General features: G+C 42.2%; 1 protein-coding gene across 2 annotated transcripts in view; it reads left to right on the top strand.

The window, feature by feature from the left end:
* SEL1L3 (SEL1L family member 3) overlaps positions 1 to 19,219 on the top strand; it is a 98,978-nt gene that overhangs the window by 11,173 nt on the left and 68,586 nt on the right. For both annotated transcript variants that reach the window (XM_063107781.1, XM_063107780.1), the window contains exons 2-6: positions 1,216 to 1,786; positions 12,563 to 12,689; positions 14,331 to 14,452; positions 14,792 to 14,907; positions 17,415 to 17,473. In XM_063107781.1, coding sequence (XP_062963851.1) covers positions 1,216 to 1,786; positions 12,563 to 12,689; positions 14,331 to 14,452; positions 14,792 to 14,907; positions 17,415 to 17,473 — 995 coding nt within the window. The remainder of the gene's footprint in view (positions 1 to 1,215; positions 1,787 to 12,562; positions 12,690 to 14,330; positions 14,453 to 14,791; positions 14,908 to 17,414; positions 17,474 to 19,219) is intronic.

The raw sequence follows: 19,219 nt of genomic DNA, 5'->3' as shown, positions 1-19,219 counted from the left end.
CAGAATTTCATTCTCTTTTTTAGGGCTGAATAATATTCCATTGTATGTACATACTACATTTTGTTTATCCATTCATTCATTGATGGACACTTGGGCTGCTTTTAGCTATTTCAAATAATGCTGCTATGAACACAAGTGTATAAATATTTCTTCAAGTTCTTGCTTTCAACTCTTTTGGGTACATACCCACAAGTGGAATTGCTGGATCAGATCATTAGTAAATTCTATATTTAATTTTTTTGAGGAACTGCCATACCGTTTTCCATAGCTGCTTCATTAACAATCCACAAGGGTTCCAGTTTCTCCACATCCTCACCCACATTTGATACATATATTTTTTCTTTTTGGATAATAGCCACCCTAATGGGTATAGAGTGTATTTTTGCTATTGTATTTTAGATTCCTAAATCACAAAGTTATATTCAGAAGAGCTCTTAACACCCATATATCAGTATCTCAGGCTCAAAACATCGCCTTGATTTCAAGACCAAGCTTTCAGAAGAAACATCCACATTGAAAGGGCTTGGTCATTTAAAGAACCAAATAAGTAGACATGCAGCTAAAATCAATCTTGGCACATGTAGCATCATCCATGGTGAAAGGATCAGACATCACAGGCCATGGTCCAAGTTTGCCTGCATGTGCTTTGGAGCAATAGAAACCTCCTGCTGGTCCATCCGTCATGCAGACTTGTCCTGGCTCCGAACTCACAGGAAAAACAGGGGCCAGGTTGGCAGCCCTGTTATGTTTCCTTGTGGGTGCACTTTGAACTTTTCTCCCATCCTTTGATTTGGCGGTGTCTGACCACCATTTGAAGTCAGGACAATTGCTTGAAAATGTCTGAAGCCGGGTTGTCTCTTTTTCATTCTGAGGCAGGTTCTACTGCTACTGGATTTGTTGTGAACTAGCTCCTCCATTTGGAAACCAACTCTGGAATTATTGCTACATAGCTTTGAAAGTCACATTTTGATCAGCAGATGCTGCTGAGTCTGGGGAGAGACTTTTATGTGACCTAATCTTTATTTGTGTGTGTTGGGTTGGTTTTTCTCCAATCATTCAATAGTGGTTTTGACATCTTTTATTTTCCACATTCATTGCTTTATGTAGATGGATATTATTTTTTATCCCAGGAAAATAATGATTCATATACCTGTTATTATGATAATTTTTAAATATTCTGTGTCTCTTACTCTTTTTTTTCCCCCTCCTTTTCAGAATTTTGTGCCATCTCTGGGTAGGCAGACTTCCTTGACTACGTCGGTGATACCCAAAGCTGAGCAGAGTGTGGCTTACAAAGACTTTATTTATTTTACTGTCTTTGAAGGAAATGTTCGCAACGTTTCTGAAGTCTTGGTTGAGTATTTATGCTCTCAGCCTTGTATTGTCAGTCTGGAAGCAGTTGTTTCATCTGAGTTCAGAAGTAGCATTCCCGTATACAAAAAGAGGTGGAAGAACGAGAAACATCTTCACACCAGCAGGACACAAATAGTACATGTGAAATTTCCAAGCATTATGGTTTACAGAGATGATTATTTCATCAGACACTCCATCTCAGTATCTGTGGTGATACTACGCGCCTGGATTACTCACAAATATAGTGGTGGAGACTTGAATGTTAAATGGGAGGAAAACTTGCTACATGCCGTAGCAAGGAATTACACTCTGCTGAAGACAGTCCCGCCTTTTGAACGCCCTTTCAAAGATCATCAAGTGTGCCTTGAGTGGAATATGGATTACATTTGGAACCTTCGGGCAAACAAGATTCCACAGTGTCCTCTGGAGAATGGTAGGTCGTTGCCTTACTAGAAACTGAATTCTCTTTCTCCAAACAGCCTGCATCATAATAGGAAGGCAGGAGCAAATTCTTACATTAGCAGTGGGGGAGACGTGGAAAACGGAAAGAGGCACTGAGTCTGTGATCTTGGACATTAGAGACAGAAAGAGAAAAGTAAAAAGGGAAAGAGAGAATGATCAGGAGAAAGGAGGACTGAAGGTGATAGGAGGGAGGGACAACGAGCCTGTGGAATGGACACTTGGAGAGGTTTAGATCTGCTTTAAATTGGAAATGAGCATTAATGCCACTGAAACAGGATTGGGAAAGTCTTCTTCCCATTTCCCTTTCCCCCCAAATCCCTGAAGTTTTGGTGACTTTTAAGCAGAATGTTTTATCCTAGAGGAGAAGAGAACCTGAAGGAAGCTTTGTGTCAGAAAGGGAGGTTGTTTTATAGAATAATCATTCCTTCTGGGATCAGCTCCTGCTTTGCCGCTTTCTACCTAGGGAACCTTGGAACTCTCTGAGCCTCAGTATTCTTATCTGTCAAATGAGGATAGTAAATAATTCTCTCTGAGCGGTGTTGCAAGGATTAAATGGGAGCCAGTTGCTTAGCACATCATTAGCACTCAGTAAAAAGTAGCTGTGATGATAGAGTCCCAACTCTGCAGTTTATCCTGAATGTCACATGGTCACAGCCTCTGCAGGACCAATATAGGAGGCCTTCGTGCCTTCTGCAGCCTCCCTTAAGCACGGGGGTTGGAGGTCTCTGGCACACACGTAGAAGTGGGGGCCTGAAGTTCTCCCTATGGGCATGAGCAGCACCTCGCCCTGTGGATGCTGAGCACCTGCCAGCTCTTCTCCCCACCCTGCAATGGGGAGCCAAGCCGAGAGTGCTCCCAGGCACCCACCTGGAGTCTGGCAGTGTTTCCTAAAGTGTGGCCCTAAGAATACCTGTGATGGAATCACCCAGTGCTCTTGCTGAAAATGCAGATTCCTTGGCCCCACACTTACCTGCTCAGTCAGGATCTGTGGAGGGACAGGAACCTGGAATCAGCATTTTGAATTCATTCCCCATGACTCTGATTCACCCTAATACTTGAGAACTGTGTTAATCTGTTTTCGGTTGCTGATAACAGAATACCTGAAACTGGGTAATTTACAAAGTAACATAATTTATTTCTTACAGTTTTGGAGTCTGGCAAGTTGAAGGTCCAGGGGGCACATCTTCCAAATGGAAGGGGGCCTTCCCCTTGGTGGGGACTCTCTACAGTGTCCCAAGGTGACAACACAGGGTACCACGTGGTGAGGAGGGGGAAGAGTGTGTCCACGTGCTTTCCTCCTCTCCTTATAAAGCCGCCAGGTCCTCTCCCCAGTAATCCATTAAACCATTAACCCATTACTCCATGAGTAGATTAATCCACATTTGACATCTTGAAAACTACTTTGAAATGATTATAGAGTCACAGAAAGCTGCAAAAATGGTACGAGAGTCCCACGCACCCCCTTCTCGGCCTTCCCCGGTGTCTTTGATAGCTATAGAACAATATCAAAACCCGGGAACGTGCGTTGATCTAATATGGTTCACTAGACTGCACACCTTATTCAGGTTTCACCAACTTTCACATGCACTCAGATGTGTGCTGTGTATAATTCTATACAACTTTATCCTACATTTTGTTTTAATAGCCCTGTTCTGTGTCTGGCGTATTCTGGGTTTGCACGGTGCTTTACATACAGAGATATCTAGAGGAAGGAGGCCAGCTCCCTTTGTGTGTGTGTGTTGGGGTAGGGAGGGTGCGTAATTAAATGTCCGAAATAAGTGGAGCTGCGTGCACTTTGATGATCAGTGCGCCCCTCTCTTCCAGGCAGAGCCCCACACTAGCATCTGTCTGGAATGCCTTCCGTGGGGCCACCTAGTTTGTTAAGGAGAAGGAGGCAGGGGGCATACACAGCCGCGTCTTGCTTTGCCTCTGACTTCATCAGGCCTTAATGATTCCATTTCATGTTTGGCAAATCATATATTTCTCATTGAAGAATGACTGAATTGCAAGCTGGAAATTTCCAAATGAAATCATTTACGAATGCCTCGGCTCTTCGTGCACCTGAACGTGCCCTTACACTGTGAAATGTCTTTTCTTTCTTTGTTGCTCCTTCCCACATGCACAAGGCTCAGGTATAGCACAGGGGGATTTTTCTTCCCACTTTCTTCAGAGCATGACTTTTGGTGTGAGAACTAATCTAATAAGACCGTAAGGCAGATGAAAACCTTTTCTAAGAGTGAAAGTCACCAAAAAGGAAGAGGGAGCTCTGTGCACCCTGAAAACCAGCTCTGTTCACGTGGCTGTGATTTGTTTACCAAAGAAGGGTAGCATACCCCCTCCCTGTTGTTAAACGACACAGCACAGGAGTGTCTGCAGCAGCCCTCTGGAAAGTGTCCATGACCTTGTCCTGGATATCGGCTGTGGGGATGGAAGGGGGCCCAGCCTCTGGCTTGTTCTGGGCAGGGGCTTCTTTGTTTGGCTCTTGATGAACAAGTCAAGCCAGGACAACAAGGGGGCATTGGTGAGGCACAGAGCTGAGGGGTGGGGGCACCTGTCACTTCTGGTCATCTGGTCCCCGTCACAGTCTGCAGCCAGCACTGGTGTGGGATTTCAGGCATGTGTTCTGTGTCATGTGCTTGGTGTCCTGCGATGGCCCTGCCTCTGAACCGAAGCACCCCCGACTTGCTTTCATTTTCTTTTCCATTTATAGAGACAGAGTCAAAGTCCCCATTCTTGGATGTTCTAGGAGTGTGGTGGGAGCACCCACCACCCTTGGCTTAGCTTGGGCTCCCGACTCCCCTATACACCCCTCGGCAGCAAAGCTCCTTTGCCAGGGCCCAGGCCAGGCCACCAGTCTGATTTTTGGTGGCTGTGCAGCACACTTTTGTCCGGCCCTGATGGGTAAACCTAACCCAGCTCAGAAATCGGCAGCTTTTCAGAATGCCTGTGTGTCAAGGCTTGGCCACGTGCCCTCCTGGTGTACCTGTCCCTGCTGCATTCTGGGTATGTGGGGCATAGGTGACCATGGGTAGACCACACCTGTGGCTCCACTTATTGTCATTCATTTCCTTGGGGGAGGAGACTGGGTGTTATCTGTTGTCCCACACAAGTCACATGTGTGCCTTACTCCTCAGTGAACTCACTGAAAGAAAGGAATCAACCACATTCAGGCCCAGACTTGGGGTCCCACCTGGGCTTCTCTTCCTGTCACACTCTATTGTGAGAGTCAGTTGGTGCTGTTGCTTCCACCTTCAGACTATATATATCACACAGTCAGTCACTTCTCACCCTTCTCACCATGTGTGCTACTGTCATCCTGGTCCAAGCCTCCAGCCTCCTGTCTGGACTCCTGCCACCACCTGCAAGTGGCCTCTCAGCTCTGCCCTTGCCTTCCACACAGCAGCTGGTGCAAGCTGCTCACAGCACTCCCTGCTTAAACCCCCCTGTTTCTCCCAGTGCAGTTAGGATCAACCCATGCCCCTTGCCCTGGCCTGTAGGATCTGTCCCTGGCCTCTTGCTGCCCTCCTCTCCTACCATGAACCCCTTGCCCACCTGTTCCAGCCGCACAGGTCGCTTGCTTCTCCTTGTACATACCAAGTTCATTCCCACTTTGGGACGTTTGGGTGACTGTTCATTCCACCTAAAATGCTCTTCTACTGGATCACTGTGTGGCTTGCTCCCTGACCTCATTCATACCTCTGTACAAATGCCATTTCACCAGAGATGGCTTCCCCGACCCCCTTATCTAACACAGCAGTCCACCCCCTGCCACCCGTAATTGCCCACCTTTATTTTCCTTCATAGTCTTATCGCCCACTGGACATGGTAATTAAATATATGACTTGCTTATTTACCTGTGACTGTCTCCTGCATTAGAACTCAAGCTCCACGAAGCCAGGTCCTTGTTGTTTTTGTTCCAGTGCCTAGCACAGCACCCATATCCAGCAGGCATGCAGTGACTCTTCGACTGAGTGAATAGATGCTGTTAGCCAAGGGGGAGGGAATTTTTCTCTCTTATGCTTATGTGTGAAGATCGCACCGTGACCACTCACTGATGCCCTCACACAGCTGTGCTGCCAGGGTAGGGAGCATGCAAGGGGAGGGTGGCTGTGTGCCTACCCAGGGCCTCTGCACACGCTCCTCAGCTTCCTAGGTAGAGCCCATTTGGACTGCGCTGGTTAGGCCTGGAGGCTTCTGTTCAGTGACTCTCCTTTGCAACCGCACCTGAGCTCAGCTTCGCCTTTGTATTTTGTCTGGTACTCCCCACCCCTACGCTTTTGCTAATGCAGTTCCTTTCACCTAGAATAGCTACGGTCCCTGATGCCCCCACCCCGACCCCAACCCCGAGAACCAACACCTCCCCCTATGGCCACCTTCCATATCTTCTTGGCAAAATCATACCCATATTTCAATAGCTGTCTCAAATTTCCAACCTCCCCCAGCCTCCAACCTGAAGTTTGTGTGTTTGTTTTGATTTCCGTCATCAGAAATTAACTTGCTAACCACTGGTCTCCCAGAGCCCTCTGTTGGTTCCTCTTGTATGAGGTGTATCATGCAATTCCATTAAATGAAGATTCACTGAGCTCCTACCATGTACTGATATCTTTGCTAAGTCTGGAGGCTCAGAGATGAAGACACAACCCTTCTCTTTAAGGCAGTTAGGTGAGAGGTAAATACAGTGACCAATAACTACAGCTACTTTCCGTTACTGAGCACTCACTATGTGCCGGGCACTGTGCTAAATCCTTTACGTGGGTGTCTAATTTTATCTGCCCAATACTCTACTGTCACATATACCAAGGAAGAAACTGACTCAGAGAGGTTGGGTAACTTGTCTAAGTTCACACAGCTATCAATGAGGGAGCTGGTATTTGAACCTGGGTAGTTTGGTTCTCAAACCCCGCACTTAACCATTAAGCTATACTGCCAGATGATGTCATGAAGAGATTGATTTATTGAAAGTCATTCATTGATTGAAAAACTTCCCGAGCAATCTCCTTGTGTTAGATGCTTTGCTAGGCTTCTTCACAGAGAAGGTGACATTTGAACAGAGACTTGAAGGATGAGTAGAGTTTTCAGAAAGGGGATGGAGGGAAGGGTATCCAGGCAGAAGGAAAACATGAGTCATGGCACACACAGGAGAAAATGCAGCCCGGTGATGGAGTGGCAATGAGCCTGCATCTCTTGATGTGATGGATAGCAAAATAGGTTGCATGTTGCACTCCAATTTGGGTTGATTGGGGGTTGCCCCTTAGAAAATAGTGTTGAGAGGGATTCTGAGGCTGAGTCTGCACCTAGTGAAAAGGGTGTCCTGTCTATTGATGACTGTCTGCCATGGAGTGGAAATGTGGACTAGCAGCACATGTGCTATGCATTAGTTCACCAAGGTAGAATCTCAGGTGTGAGATGGGCAGTTTAGGAAATAAAACTGGAAATGCAGGCTAGGACCACACTTCGAAGGTTGTTAAAAGCCATGCCATGGGGTATTAAACCTTCTGCCCTAGTGTCTACCTTTATGAACATTTTTCTGCTCTTCCCTCTTAGATGAGAAACTCTGGGGGAACACGGCAATTTCCTTCTTTTCCATTTTCTTTTCCTTCCACTAAGAATTCATTTTTATCCTCAGATCCAATGGATCAGAAGTATGATTTCTTATAACAAACTTCTCTTATAACAAAATGATTGAAAGTTAAGTGTTGGTGCTGGAGTTAACTTGCCTTTGTGAAAAAACAGTTTATGCAGCAGGACTATCAAGTCAATGACATGATGGTACTTTTTGTAATTATAAGCTATATATCTGGCATTTTTACAAAAACAGACCTAGTTCCGTTTTTTCCCCAGTTAATCATGGTAGTTTGAATTTTTCAGTAATAACACTAATTAATGCCGAGCATCTGCATTGCCCTTTATGATTTTCAAAACATTTTTTTCTTGCACATTGTCTCATTTAATCCTCATAATAGTCCCGTGGGAAAGACAGTATTTATTCTCATCCTCTCTTTAATGAAGGGGGAAAACCGAGATTCAGGGAGATTGTTTCACTGGAGTCCAAACTTCCTGAATCTTTCAACTTTGTTATGCCGCCTCTCTGAAATATGCTAATACAGTCCTAACCCAGGTTCTAAATTAGAAGGGATACTTTTTTTAAAGTTGAATTTTTACCGATGTGAATCATCCTGTTTTCTTCACCCACTGGACTTTGCCTCTTTAATGCCAGTTGGGCTGCGCTGGGGAGGCCGAGGGTGGGGAGGTCTTGGAACGCGTCTGTTTCTTCCTCTTGCCTGCATGGAAATGCTCAGAGCTTTTGTTCTTTTCTTTTTTAGCCAGAAAAGTAGTACATGTACCCGGTAAAAGATTTAAATAGTGTAAAAAGGTTTAGAAGAAAGAATCAAGAATCCTGCCCACCCCAATCTTCTGGTCTTTTTCCCAGAAGCAAACTCAGTAACAACAGTTTCCTGGGTCTCCTTCCAGAAATGTTCTCTGCACACAGAAGCATTAAGTTGTAGCCCCTTCTCTTCATGCACAAATGAGAGGACACCAGAAACCCTGTCCTGCACTCATTAGCAATGCAGTGGAGATTTTTCTGTATCAGTACATGTGGCATGACCTTATTTTTTTCTACAGCACTTTAGCATTTCGTTGCCTGACAGTACATAATTTATTTAACCTGTCTTCTGCTGATGGCCATGCAGGCCATTTCTAGTCTTTAGCTTTTAACAACAAGGCTTCACTGAACATACTTGTACATTGTATTAGTCCATTTCTGTTGCTTATAACAAAATACCTGGAACTGGGTGATTAATAAAGAAAATGAAATTTATTGCTTACTTTTGGAGGCTGGGAAGTCCTAAGTCCAGGGAATACATTTGGTGAAGGCCTTGGTGGTGGTGACAGTGAACCAGGGGTCTCACATAGCAGAGGAGAGAGAACATTAGTTCCTCATTCACTCTCATTTTAAAGCCCTCAGAACTGCACCCCGACCACCATTATTAATCCATTCACTACCTCATGGTCCTACAATCTAATCAGCTCTTCAAGGCCCCACCTCTCAATTACCATGATAGGATTTCCCACCCTCAACAGTTACAGTGGGAATTTAAGCTTCAGTGAGGTTGAGGGACATCCAATCTATAGTATACATGTATCTTTGTGCACAGGTGTAACTGTGTTTGGAGAGTAAATTGCTAGGAGTGACATTTATTTTATTCTTAAGACTCCTGGTAATGAATATTCCACAGACTTCCTTAGTAACCCACTTAATCACCTAGTATCTTTTTGGGGGAATGTTCTGACCCAACTTATATCTGTTAGAAAATAGAGTTTTTATTCTCAGGCTTTGGTTTTAAAGAAAACAAAACACCTGGTCACCGATGCTTTTTAAATGTCCTGTGTCAGGAAAGCATTACCAAGTTACCTGTGCTCCAGCTTTACTGGTGCAGGTTGAAGAATCTTACCTCCTTCCCCGCCAGGCTCTGCCTGCAGACTTTTAGTCATAGTAATTCCTTGCGTTGAGACTATCTCTAGCTTCTTCGCATGTGGGCTGAGGATCTCAGCACATCATTGTGGTGTGTTTGAAGCGCATCCTGAGTAGGGCTTCGTTACGTGGAAACGGGACCCTTCCCAGAGAAAGATGTCAGCGTCAGGGCTCTGATCACTCAGCTGAACTAGAGAATGGGGTATATGATCTCCCCAACCTCACCCTACCCAGGGATGAGATGCAAAATATTTAGCAACCGGGAAGGGGTGAGGGTTCCGGTCAGCCTCTCAGGGCTCTGGCCTTAGTGCCAAAGTAGGGTGGTGCTGGAGGTCCCTGCAGAGCCCACCTTTAACCTGAAGTGGGGCCTTGGAGGGTCAAGGCAGGATCAATGATCTAACCAATATAGAAATATTTCAGTGTTATAGCAACCAGCATAGCCACACAGGGGCATGCTAGCTGGACATCAGCTGCAGTTCTCTCTGGGAAAATTTGTGAGATTTATTAACCACTTGTGTGGTTAATAAAAAGCCATAGAATTGGTTTGTAGCGGGGAGACCAGATTTCACTCATAGCTGGGCTTCTTATTAACTATACAATCTTCAACAAGATAGTAACATTTTTCTTCTCTCCAAATGAAGGAGTTTGTACCATATAATCCTTAATGCCTCTTCCTGCTCTGAAATTTGAGGAAATAAAACAAACAAAACAGTCGGGGGTGAGGAGGAGGGTTCCAACACAAACTGTTTTCCTGGTATTTTATGTTTATGTCTTAATGATGCTTTCCTCCCTCCTCCCCCACCACCAACCTCACCTCCTCCCACAAGATAAGCCAAAGAAATGGACTTGGGGGAAGGATTGGAAAGAAGAGAGGCCATTATTTGGCTTAGGCAGCATGCTGCACATTATAGAACTGTGGAAAGTGCTGGGAGAAAGGGCGACAGGTTCAAATTCTGACTTGGCCATACCTATATTTATTCATTCACTCACCAAATATTTATGGAGTTGCTATCAGGTACTAGGCCCTGTTCTGGGCCCTGGGGATGGAAGAGCGAATGAAGGAAGGTCCCTGCTCTCATGGAACTTACATTCTAGAAGGAATTGTGCAAGCCACTAAACCTCTTTGGATCTAGCTTTTTCTACCTTTAAATCCTTTAATGGTGTATGGTGCTGATACTATTACCCCCCATTCCAGTGCTGTGACAGACATCACTAATCCATTCTAGCACTCCAGCTAGCCACAGTCAGTGTCTAGACAATAAGCCAGTATGTTATCCTGGGCTGGAGGAATTCTAAAGTTCTTTTCTCCTCCAAATTCATTCTTGTTAACTATTTCTAATTATAATGGGAAGACAGTATTATACTGAGAGAAAACTACCATAGATCTCCAAATTACGGAACTACTGAAGCTACTGATTTTACAAGAAAACTACATTACTTCGGTTTTGTTGAGTGCAAAAGGTATATGTTTTTGTAAAATTGTTTTAGACCTTCAAGTTCTCCGTTTGACCTGTGTTACTTCGGTACTTAGAGAAGGGAGACTTTTCTCTTCGGAAACCTTCTTTATGAAGACTTTTCACAGGACTTGGGTTGGGGAGAATCAAGTTCTGTTTGTTTTGATAAATGTTTGTACTACATACTGGATAACTCCACAGCAGTCACTAGCAGAAGGCATCCTGGGAGTCTGACATGGCCATCTGGTCTCTCATGCTCCGTTCAAATGGTGGAAGCCAAACCAAGGTGGAGCTGATGTCAACCTCTTTGAAGAATTTTTCCCCCAGATTCTAAAGACACCTTTGCAGTAATTCCATTTCTAATCCCCTCTGGAGTCCCATAACAGACCAAGTCCAAAGCACCCAAATTGAGCTCAAATTGGTAAGTCCACCCTGTTGGGTTTCGAAATTCATCCCCACCTATAAGAAAGTAGGTAGATTTGTGGACATTGGGGGAAAATTGGCTGATTTAATCCCATTAAATAATATTCATAAGGGCCTGAGATTTTAAAAACTGCTCTGATGACTTCCAAATTATAATGAACCAGAGGTACCTCTCTATATAAAAAACCTTTTATTTTCCCTTTGGGAGATGAGACCAGGGATGTCCAGTGTCCTAGGCTGAGAGGCCCCGTAATTTGTGCCAATATTAGTATTTGGTGACTTGCACAGAAGTCAGTTCTCCTATCTCCAAGAAGCCCAGGAAAATGGGCTGTTTCCACCATTTGGTCATGAATGTTTAAACCAAGGAGCATTTTAAGAAAGAGAAAACTATCCTTTTTCATAGGTTGAGTTAAGTGAATTCTTTGACAAGGGGGAATATGGAAAATTCATACTTAGCTTTGTTTAAAGCAGTAGATATTAAATAAAGATGAAATAACTCAGTTCTCCGTTTAAGGTTTGTTAGGGACATCCCTGTGTTTTCTAGAGTGACAGAAAAGAAGTCTTCCACATTTGTGAAATACAGTGGAAGACTCCTTTCTGTGTAGGGTAATGTGTTGAGTTTGTGTGGAAAGTCTGGACAAAAGAAAAAACAATGGTGCAGTTTTAAGGGCATGGATTCTGAAACCAAATTGCTTGTATTTGAATTCCAGCTCTACCTCTTATTTTTCAACCCTATCTAAGTCCCAGTTTTTCATCTAAGTGGAGATAATAAAAGTACCTACTTCATAGTTTGTTGTGAAATTAAGTGGTTATCCCTGAATTGTGCTTGGCATGTTACCTGGAATACACTAAATGTCAATTACTGTTTTGGCAACTTTGCCTTTATTTCCTTATCTGTAGACTGGGCATATTAATGAGAATTAAATTAACTGATATGTAATAAATTAAATTAACTAATATGTAAAATGTTTACAGCAGTGTCTGGACCATAGTGAGTGCTATGGCAGTGTCGACTAACTATTATAATACAAACTCAAACTGTTTTCCTTAGCATTAGGAGGACAGTGTGTAAAAATGGTTCAGAACACAGAAGCCTGAGTTTGAAACCTGAAATTTGGCACTACCACTTACTAACTTTGTGAATTTAACCTTGGGCTCTTCTTCTGTAAAATGGGACTGATAGAAGCATCTGCTTCATAAGGTTGCTATGAATATTAATTGAGATAGTCTCTGTAAAATGCCTGATGTATATTCAGTGTTCAATAGATGTTAGCTAATATTTATAGACTATTTAAATGTTTGATTGGAGCTGGGCAGAGGGTTCCAGGAAGAATTTGATTTGGGAAGGAATGATTTCCCAGAGATCATTGAGAGGCAGTTGTTTTGCTGTTTGCAGACGTGCTTGCCCTCCTTGGCTTTCTCTATGCCTCCAGTGGAGAAAACACAGGCATTGTAAAGAAGTTGCCGCGATTTCAGAACCGAGAGCTGGAGGCCACCCGACACCAGCGGATGGATTACCCAGTGTAAGGATGAGTGGTGGACAGGGGCTGGTTGGGTGGTGCTCGTTGCCTCTGAGGGCCAGAGCAGGCTAGCGGAAGAACTCCTTAGAAGGACACACTTTTGTAAGGTGCTTTGTAAAAATATTGAGACCTACAATGCTTAGGCAGAATTTGTGCACCTGAAAATGTCAAAGTAGTCTTGAATTATTCTCACACTTAGCAGTTCTCTGTTGGCCTTTGCTCTTAAATGTCCATCCAAGGATGACATGAGTAGGCAGCAAGGTGATGAAGCCTGCAGCCTTCAAGGTTTCAGGTGTAGCTAGCCAAAGCCAGCACAGATCGTAGCCTTGGCTGTGCCTCTCCTGCCCTGAAAGATGGGATGAGCTGTATGAAATCTCACAACTCCTGATCTCCTCCACTGATTTCAGCAAAACTGAGATATATATATTTTCCTTCTGCTGAATTGAAGATGCTGAAAATGCTTTCTGATTCACCTCAGACCGGATGGATTTAGCAGAGTGATTTAATTCTTCCCATGCTGCTGGCTGTAGAAAGATCTTGAGTCACTTTACTGAGCTTATGTTCTTGCTAAGCTCCCTTGTAATAACTTATCTTCATGGGCTTGCTCAGCTGGGTGGGTCAGGAGGGAGCTGTGTGGCACCATCTGTTTGCATATCATACCAATGATTACGAGGCCAGATTATAAAGCCCAGAATATTCTAAAGGACTTGTTTGGATGTATCCCCGAAGAACCTGGGGCCACTGTCACTTTAACCCAAACTGGAAATAGGTTACTGGGGTAAATGGAGAGAACTTGATGCATTTGTTTTGAGCTTGACCCATGTTTCATGTGCAAAGTGCAGTTAGTCCTAGCTCCTCATCTTTGAACTACTGGTCACTAGTAAAATGTATTGTATCAAGCAGGTGGTGTTCAGCAAATATTTTCTGAACAATTGATGGATCACATATCTTGGCTAAATGTGTCCAGCTTAAGTTGGCTACTGTTATTTTATCCTCACTTCACAAATCACAGGTGTACAATATTTTTTCCAACTAAAATAGCTCCAGGTCAGGAATGAAATAATTTATATTAGTTGTTCCGTATTGGTCAGCCAGAACTGTGATACCGAACAGCCTAACGCAAGCATTAAAATAATATATATGTGTTCCAATTATCACATAGTGATGCCATTTGCAGATTATTACATTTTTCTCCCTTAGGGCTTTTATCTTTGAAAGACATGAAATTGCTTGAAAAGCCCTAATTATGGTTTTTTTAAAATCATAGAAATTAAAATACCTTCTTATCAAATCACCTCTCGTTAACATCCAGATTTTTATTCTGTGCCTGACTTTATAAGCTTTAATCAAGAATTCAAATGGTAGGCATGTGAGATTCTCTAGGAGGCACAGAAACAGTTTTGGTGCAAGGTAGAATGTCTGCTAGCTTTGTACAATGAAGCTTAACTCCTGTATTTTGCAGTTACTAAAACTACCTCCTTTGTCTCAAAAATCAGGCTTTGTAAGCTGATCTCCCATGATGAATATGAAGGGAGATTTATCCCTTCACTGGAAAGAAAGCAATTTATTTGGCCATTGTTACCTATAATTACCTGTTCTTGGATAATATCAACCTGCAGAATTTTTTCCCCCTCACTCTTATAGGTTTACTGTTTCCTTGTGGCTTTATTTACTCCATTATTGCAAGAGCAATCTCTGTGGGATTCTATACTTTGTTGATTCTAATGAGATGTATGGCACGCCTTCTGTATTTCTTACTGAAGAGGGTAAGTATGAAACAGAACTTTTAAAATGATATTGTCATTTTCTTATGCTCTATTGACAGGTACATCTGTTTAGAATCGGAAAGATATTGTCACCGTGGCAGCTCAGCAAGAGCGATAGTTTCCAAATGTAGGCTTCAAATTAAACTGTTTTTATGAAAGCTTAAAACAAAAGTCTTATTTACGAAGGAATGCATTTTTCAGTTTTGCTTTTTGTTTAAAGGAAAAAGGAAACTGATTTACTCTTGTAGCTTCTTAAGGACCATTGTTGAAAAGGTGTAGCTACTTCATTCACTCTTAGGTATTTTTTATCATTTCCATGAGCTATCATTTCCCTTTTAGGCCATTTGCATATTCAAATGCACCTTGTGAAAGGAGAAGACCTTGCCATAAAAACTAAATTCATCGTACCTTTGAAGGAATGGTTTCGGCTGGATATCTGTTTCAATGGAGGCCAGGTAACTGCAGACTCCGTCATGAACCCTACCAGCACTTTCACTAAAAGTTAAGCATTGCTGTGAAGCCAGGGCGCAACAAAATCTGCAAAAGCAAATTCGTGGTAAATGATAGACTCATTACAGTGATACACTTGCTAAATCAAACTTTTATAGATGGAAGTTTAAATTGTCAGAATTCTATCCCATTTAATTAACTTTTAAAGTGCTTCCTTCAACTTATTGGGAATGGGTAAATAATATAGCTGGCTCTATGGCAACAGTTATCTGAGCAATTTAGTCCATTTACCCCAGGGAGATAGACTTTGTGAAGATAAATGTGAAAACAGCATTGGCCATGTTTGTATAGTGCTATCAGATCTACAACTTTTTTAAAAGGAAATTTATTGGTTAGTTCAGCCAAGAAATGGCTTGACTGTTTTTGGCAGTTGAAACAATTGCTTATGTTCGGCATTAAACAGACTCATAATAACCAACAAACATAAATGAAAATGCTGATGGAATGGAGGGTCTTTATCTACTTTGGACCATAAAACACTGCACATAACTGTTTCAAACTTTCATAACACAGATTTTATGGATTACGGCAAATCTGTTGTTATAATTGAAGACAGTTCCATCTCTTGATAGACACAATGCCAGTTGCTACCTTTTTCTGGTTACTTTATTTTCTCATCAGCTTTTCTTATTGATTTGTGATTTTCCTCTAAGAAAACTGGAAGAGATGTGTTGTTGGTCTTGTGCATTAGATGATACACAGTGTTCCCTTGGTGTTTAGGTTTATCACATTTCCTTTTTCTGAAGAGAGAAGAAATCATGTCAGTCCTTGCTGCTTTCCTGAGAAGACTGTGTAAAATGTTAGATGGGATTCTTTGTGTATTATTTGTTTCTTTAAAAACGTTAGGTGACATAGTTGCAGTCCATGTTTTAGCTTCCCATCTATGTGAGGATTATGGCATTATAGCGGGGTTGCTGCTACCAAGGTCAGCTCAGTGCTGTGTGTCACTGAGACAGGTATGAAATCATCAGAGCCAATTCACAGACCTTATTTTGCACCTGCTGTATGCAAGGCACTAGGCTCTAGTTGCTTATAGACTGTTTATGGAAGTAGCATTGAACAGGTGAAGGGATGTCATAAAGTGAGCTTAAATGCCAGATGATTCATTTTGATTCCTAGAAGGAAGACAGCATTTCATGCTGGCATGCTCGGGGGAGGTTTCACGGAGAAGTTTTCTATGGTTGGGCAGAATTTAGATAGAGAAGAGAGGAGGGGGCATTTCAGCACATTACTGGGAACTAATAAATAAACCAGTTTGACTAAAGTAGAAATTTGCAGACTGTAGAAAGCTAATAAAAGAAAAAAATATGTCTTTAGGGAAAGAATGTGGAGAATCTTGAATATCAGGGAATTTGACATCAACTTGAACGGTGATAGGGTATCACGGAAGATTTTGGAGCAGAAGAAGAGTAAAAGTAGTCCTTTAATTAAAGAGCTGAATTTAATGGCAGAGTATGTGGTGCAGTAAAGCAGGAGAGTAGAATTAGGAAGTCTACACAGGTTGAAAGAAAAAGATTTTTTTTTTTTTTTGGTGCATATAGACTTTTGCCCATCTGTCCTTCCTTCTTTCTGTCCTATCTGGTCTCCCTGTAATATACGTGGGTCCCAAGCAACACCTAATGCTTTCCCACCCCAAATCTACCTTCATGGTGGAGCAACAATACTCATTCCTTTGACTAAATTGACAAGTGATTTAAAGTAAATGGCTCATTTAAGGAAACAACTGGTTTGAGTCATTTTCTTTTCTGAACCAACCTGTTGTATGAATTGGATTGGTTTTTAATCAGTAGTTTATCTTTTATAGATACAGTGCTGTAGCCTTTGAGAATCTATGTAAGCCAGCACAAGATTCCTATACACTTGCTCTGTTCTAGGTGGTAGTGGGGGCATAAAAGTGGCCCCTTAAGTCCAGGGGCTTATCCTGCAGTCCAAGACATGAGGAGAGCCCATGTGAGACAGCTGACAACGTTCATGACAAAATTTTGTCCCCATTGAAACGAGAGTGACTATTCTCAGTGTTCAGGGTGGGAACAGTAGTGCGTGAAGAACATACAGCACCAATCTTGTTTGTCCCCCTGAGGCTCTCCTGGAATCAGAGTGAAATTTCAAAACCTCCTTGTAGTGTGTCGTACATGTTTCTCTGCCGTTCTATGCAAAAGATTTTAAGCACAAATACATCAAATGAACCTTTGGCTTGGAGTTTGGAGGTATCCGAAACCCACTGGCAGAAACTGTATTGTAGATATTTTAACCACATCAAGTCATTTGGGGAAGTTAAATTTACTAAGTCTTAAATATGCACAGGGCTAGTAAACCGTTAATTTTATTTTTACAGAAACTTATCGGATGAAAGACTGTCTAGCACGTTTTATGAGTAATTTATACCAAAGACTGTATTTCTAATGTGGGGTGTTGAGACATAACCGATCCTTGTATATTTCTCCTAACATAGATAGTAGTAACCACCAGCATTGGACAGGATTTGAAAAGCTACCATAATCAGACCATTAGGTAAGTGCGATTTTTCTTTTTATTCAAAATTTTGCCAGATAAGGGTTAAGGAATGTTCATACTTCAGCCTTTAATCCTAAGGTTCTTCTGCACCTCCTCATGCACCGTTTCCAAGCGTGGCCTCTTCTCTGCCCTGTAGCTAGTCGTCCTACTTTTTTTTTATGCCATGCTCAAACTCTCTCCAATTCCCCCACAACCTTTTTTCTGAGCAAGGGAAACTAGTCCTCTTTCCAGATCTCATTGTAAATTCTTCCTTTCATGGCACTTCATAATTCATTTTCTTTGAAAATTATCTTCTGTGAAGGATTCTGAAAAATAAATCAAAGTATTAATGTTGCTTACTGAGAATGGTTGGTAACTTTGGCCTAGTATCAAACATAAAAGCAGACAGTCTTCATATTTATGTTGATAATATAGATTTGAAATGTGTGCGACTATTGATATTGGTGTAACTTTTCATCCTCATATAACCATAACTCTACAAGAGTTACAGAAACTGAGAGCTGGGTCCCTTGCCTTATGTTTCATAATTTTTTAATTTTCTTCTTCCTCATATAATAGTGGGTTTGATAACATATATATAATTGAATGTTTAAGAAGAAGCATAAAGATCAGAAACAGAAATTACCAGTTTTGTATGTATAACTTAAAAAAAAGTATCAGGACTGCTGGGCACGTTGGCTGGGGAGGTTGAAAGGGGTTATTCCTCCAGTCTTCAATCATTTATTTTACTACTGCAGGAAGGATGCTGCCTCTGCAAACAGGCTCGAGGTACGCAGAGTCCCACACAACCCAATTTTTTTTGGAAACTGATTATTAAAAAAGGAAACCAAAGTGGGGCAGAGACAGGAATAGAGGAGCATGCACTCTAGATTTTTTTAAATCCTCCCTGTTTACATGTAAGTCAAACTGATTTTTTTAAGGCTCTGAACACATAGAACAATTCTTTTTCATGGCTGGATTAAAAGATTGGAGTTTTATATAAAGGCTAAAGAAGTGTTATTACTTAGCCTGCAAAGAGAAGATCGGGAGTGACTTGATAGCTATCCTGAAGCATAGAGACTGAGGCCTGAAAACAGAGCAAAAGGGTTAAAGTGCACCAAGGTGGATTTGGATCAGCCAGAAAGAATTCAACAGATAGGAGTTTTGTTCTATAACAGGTGGCTGTGAGATCTTCTCTGAAAAGTTCAAGAATAGAAAAGCCTGAGAGTTCTCTTTGGAGAAACAGATAATCTGTATAGCTCCTTTGGAAATCTCTTCTAGCATCATGTTCTATGAAGTGAGCTCCAGAAATTAAGAGTTTTTGTTTCAGGACATGAAGTCTAAAAGAATAGCTTCCCCTTTCTCCCTGACACCCACCCCCCACCCCAGGACATTTTTGACAACTAATTGAATTTCATAGGCTCCTTTTCATTTTCTATGTAAGGGCTTCCTTTCCTCTTAAATCCCAGAAATCTAGAGGTCGACATGAGTGACTTGTAGACAGAGACATCATAGTATGATCTAGGGCCAGGACCAGAGTGAGAGAAGTGAGGGACATGCCTTGAACATAAAATGTAAGGGGGTACCATAAAGCTCAGTGATTGTATTAGTTTGCTAGGGCTGCTGGAACCAAGCACCAAAACTTGAGTGGCTTAAAGAAATGTATCTTCTCAGTTTTGGAGGCTAGAGGTCTGAGATCATGGTATCAGCAGGGCTGTGCTCCCTCTGAAGGTGCCAGGCAGGATCTGTTCCAGGCCTCTCTCT

The sequence above is a fragment of the Cynocephalus volans genome, chromosome 9 (assembly GCF_027409185.1).
Source record: "Cynocephalus volans isolate mCynVol1 chromosome 9, mCynVol1.pri, whole genome shotgun sequence".
Classification (NCBI taxonomy): Eukaryota; Metazoa; Chordata; class Mammalia; order Dermoptera; family Cynocephalidae; genus Cynocephalus; species Cynocephalus volans.
Note: the sequence above shows the minus strand (reverse complement) of the source record. Positions and strands in the feature narration are given on the sequence as shown.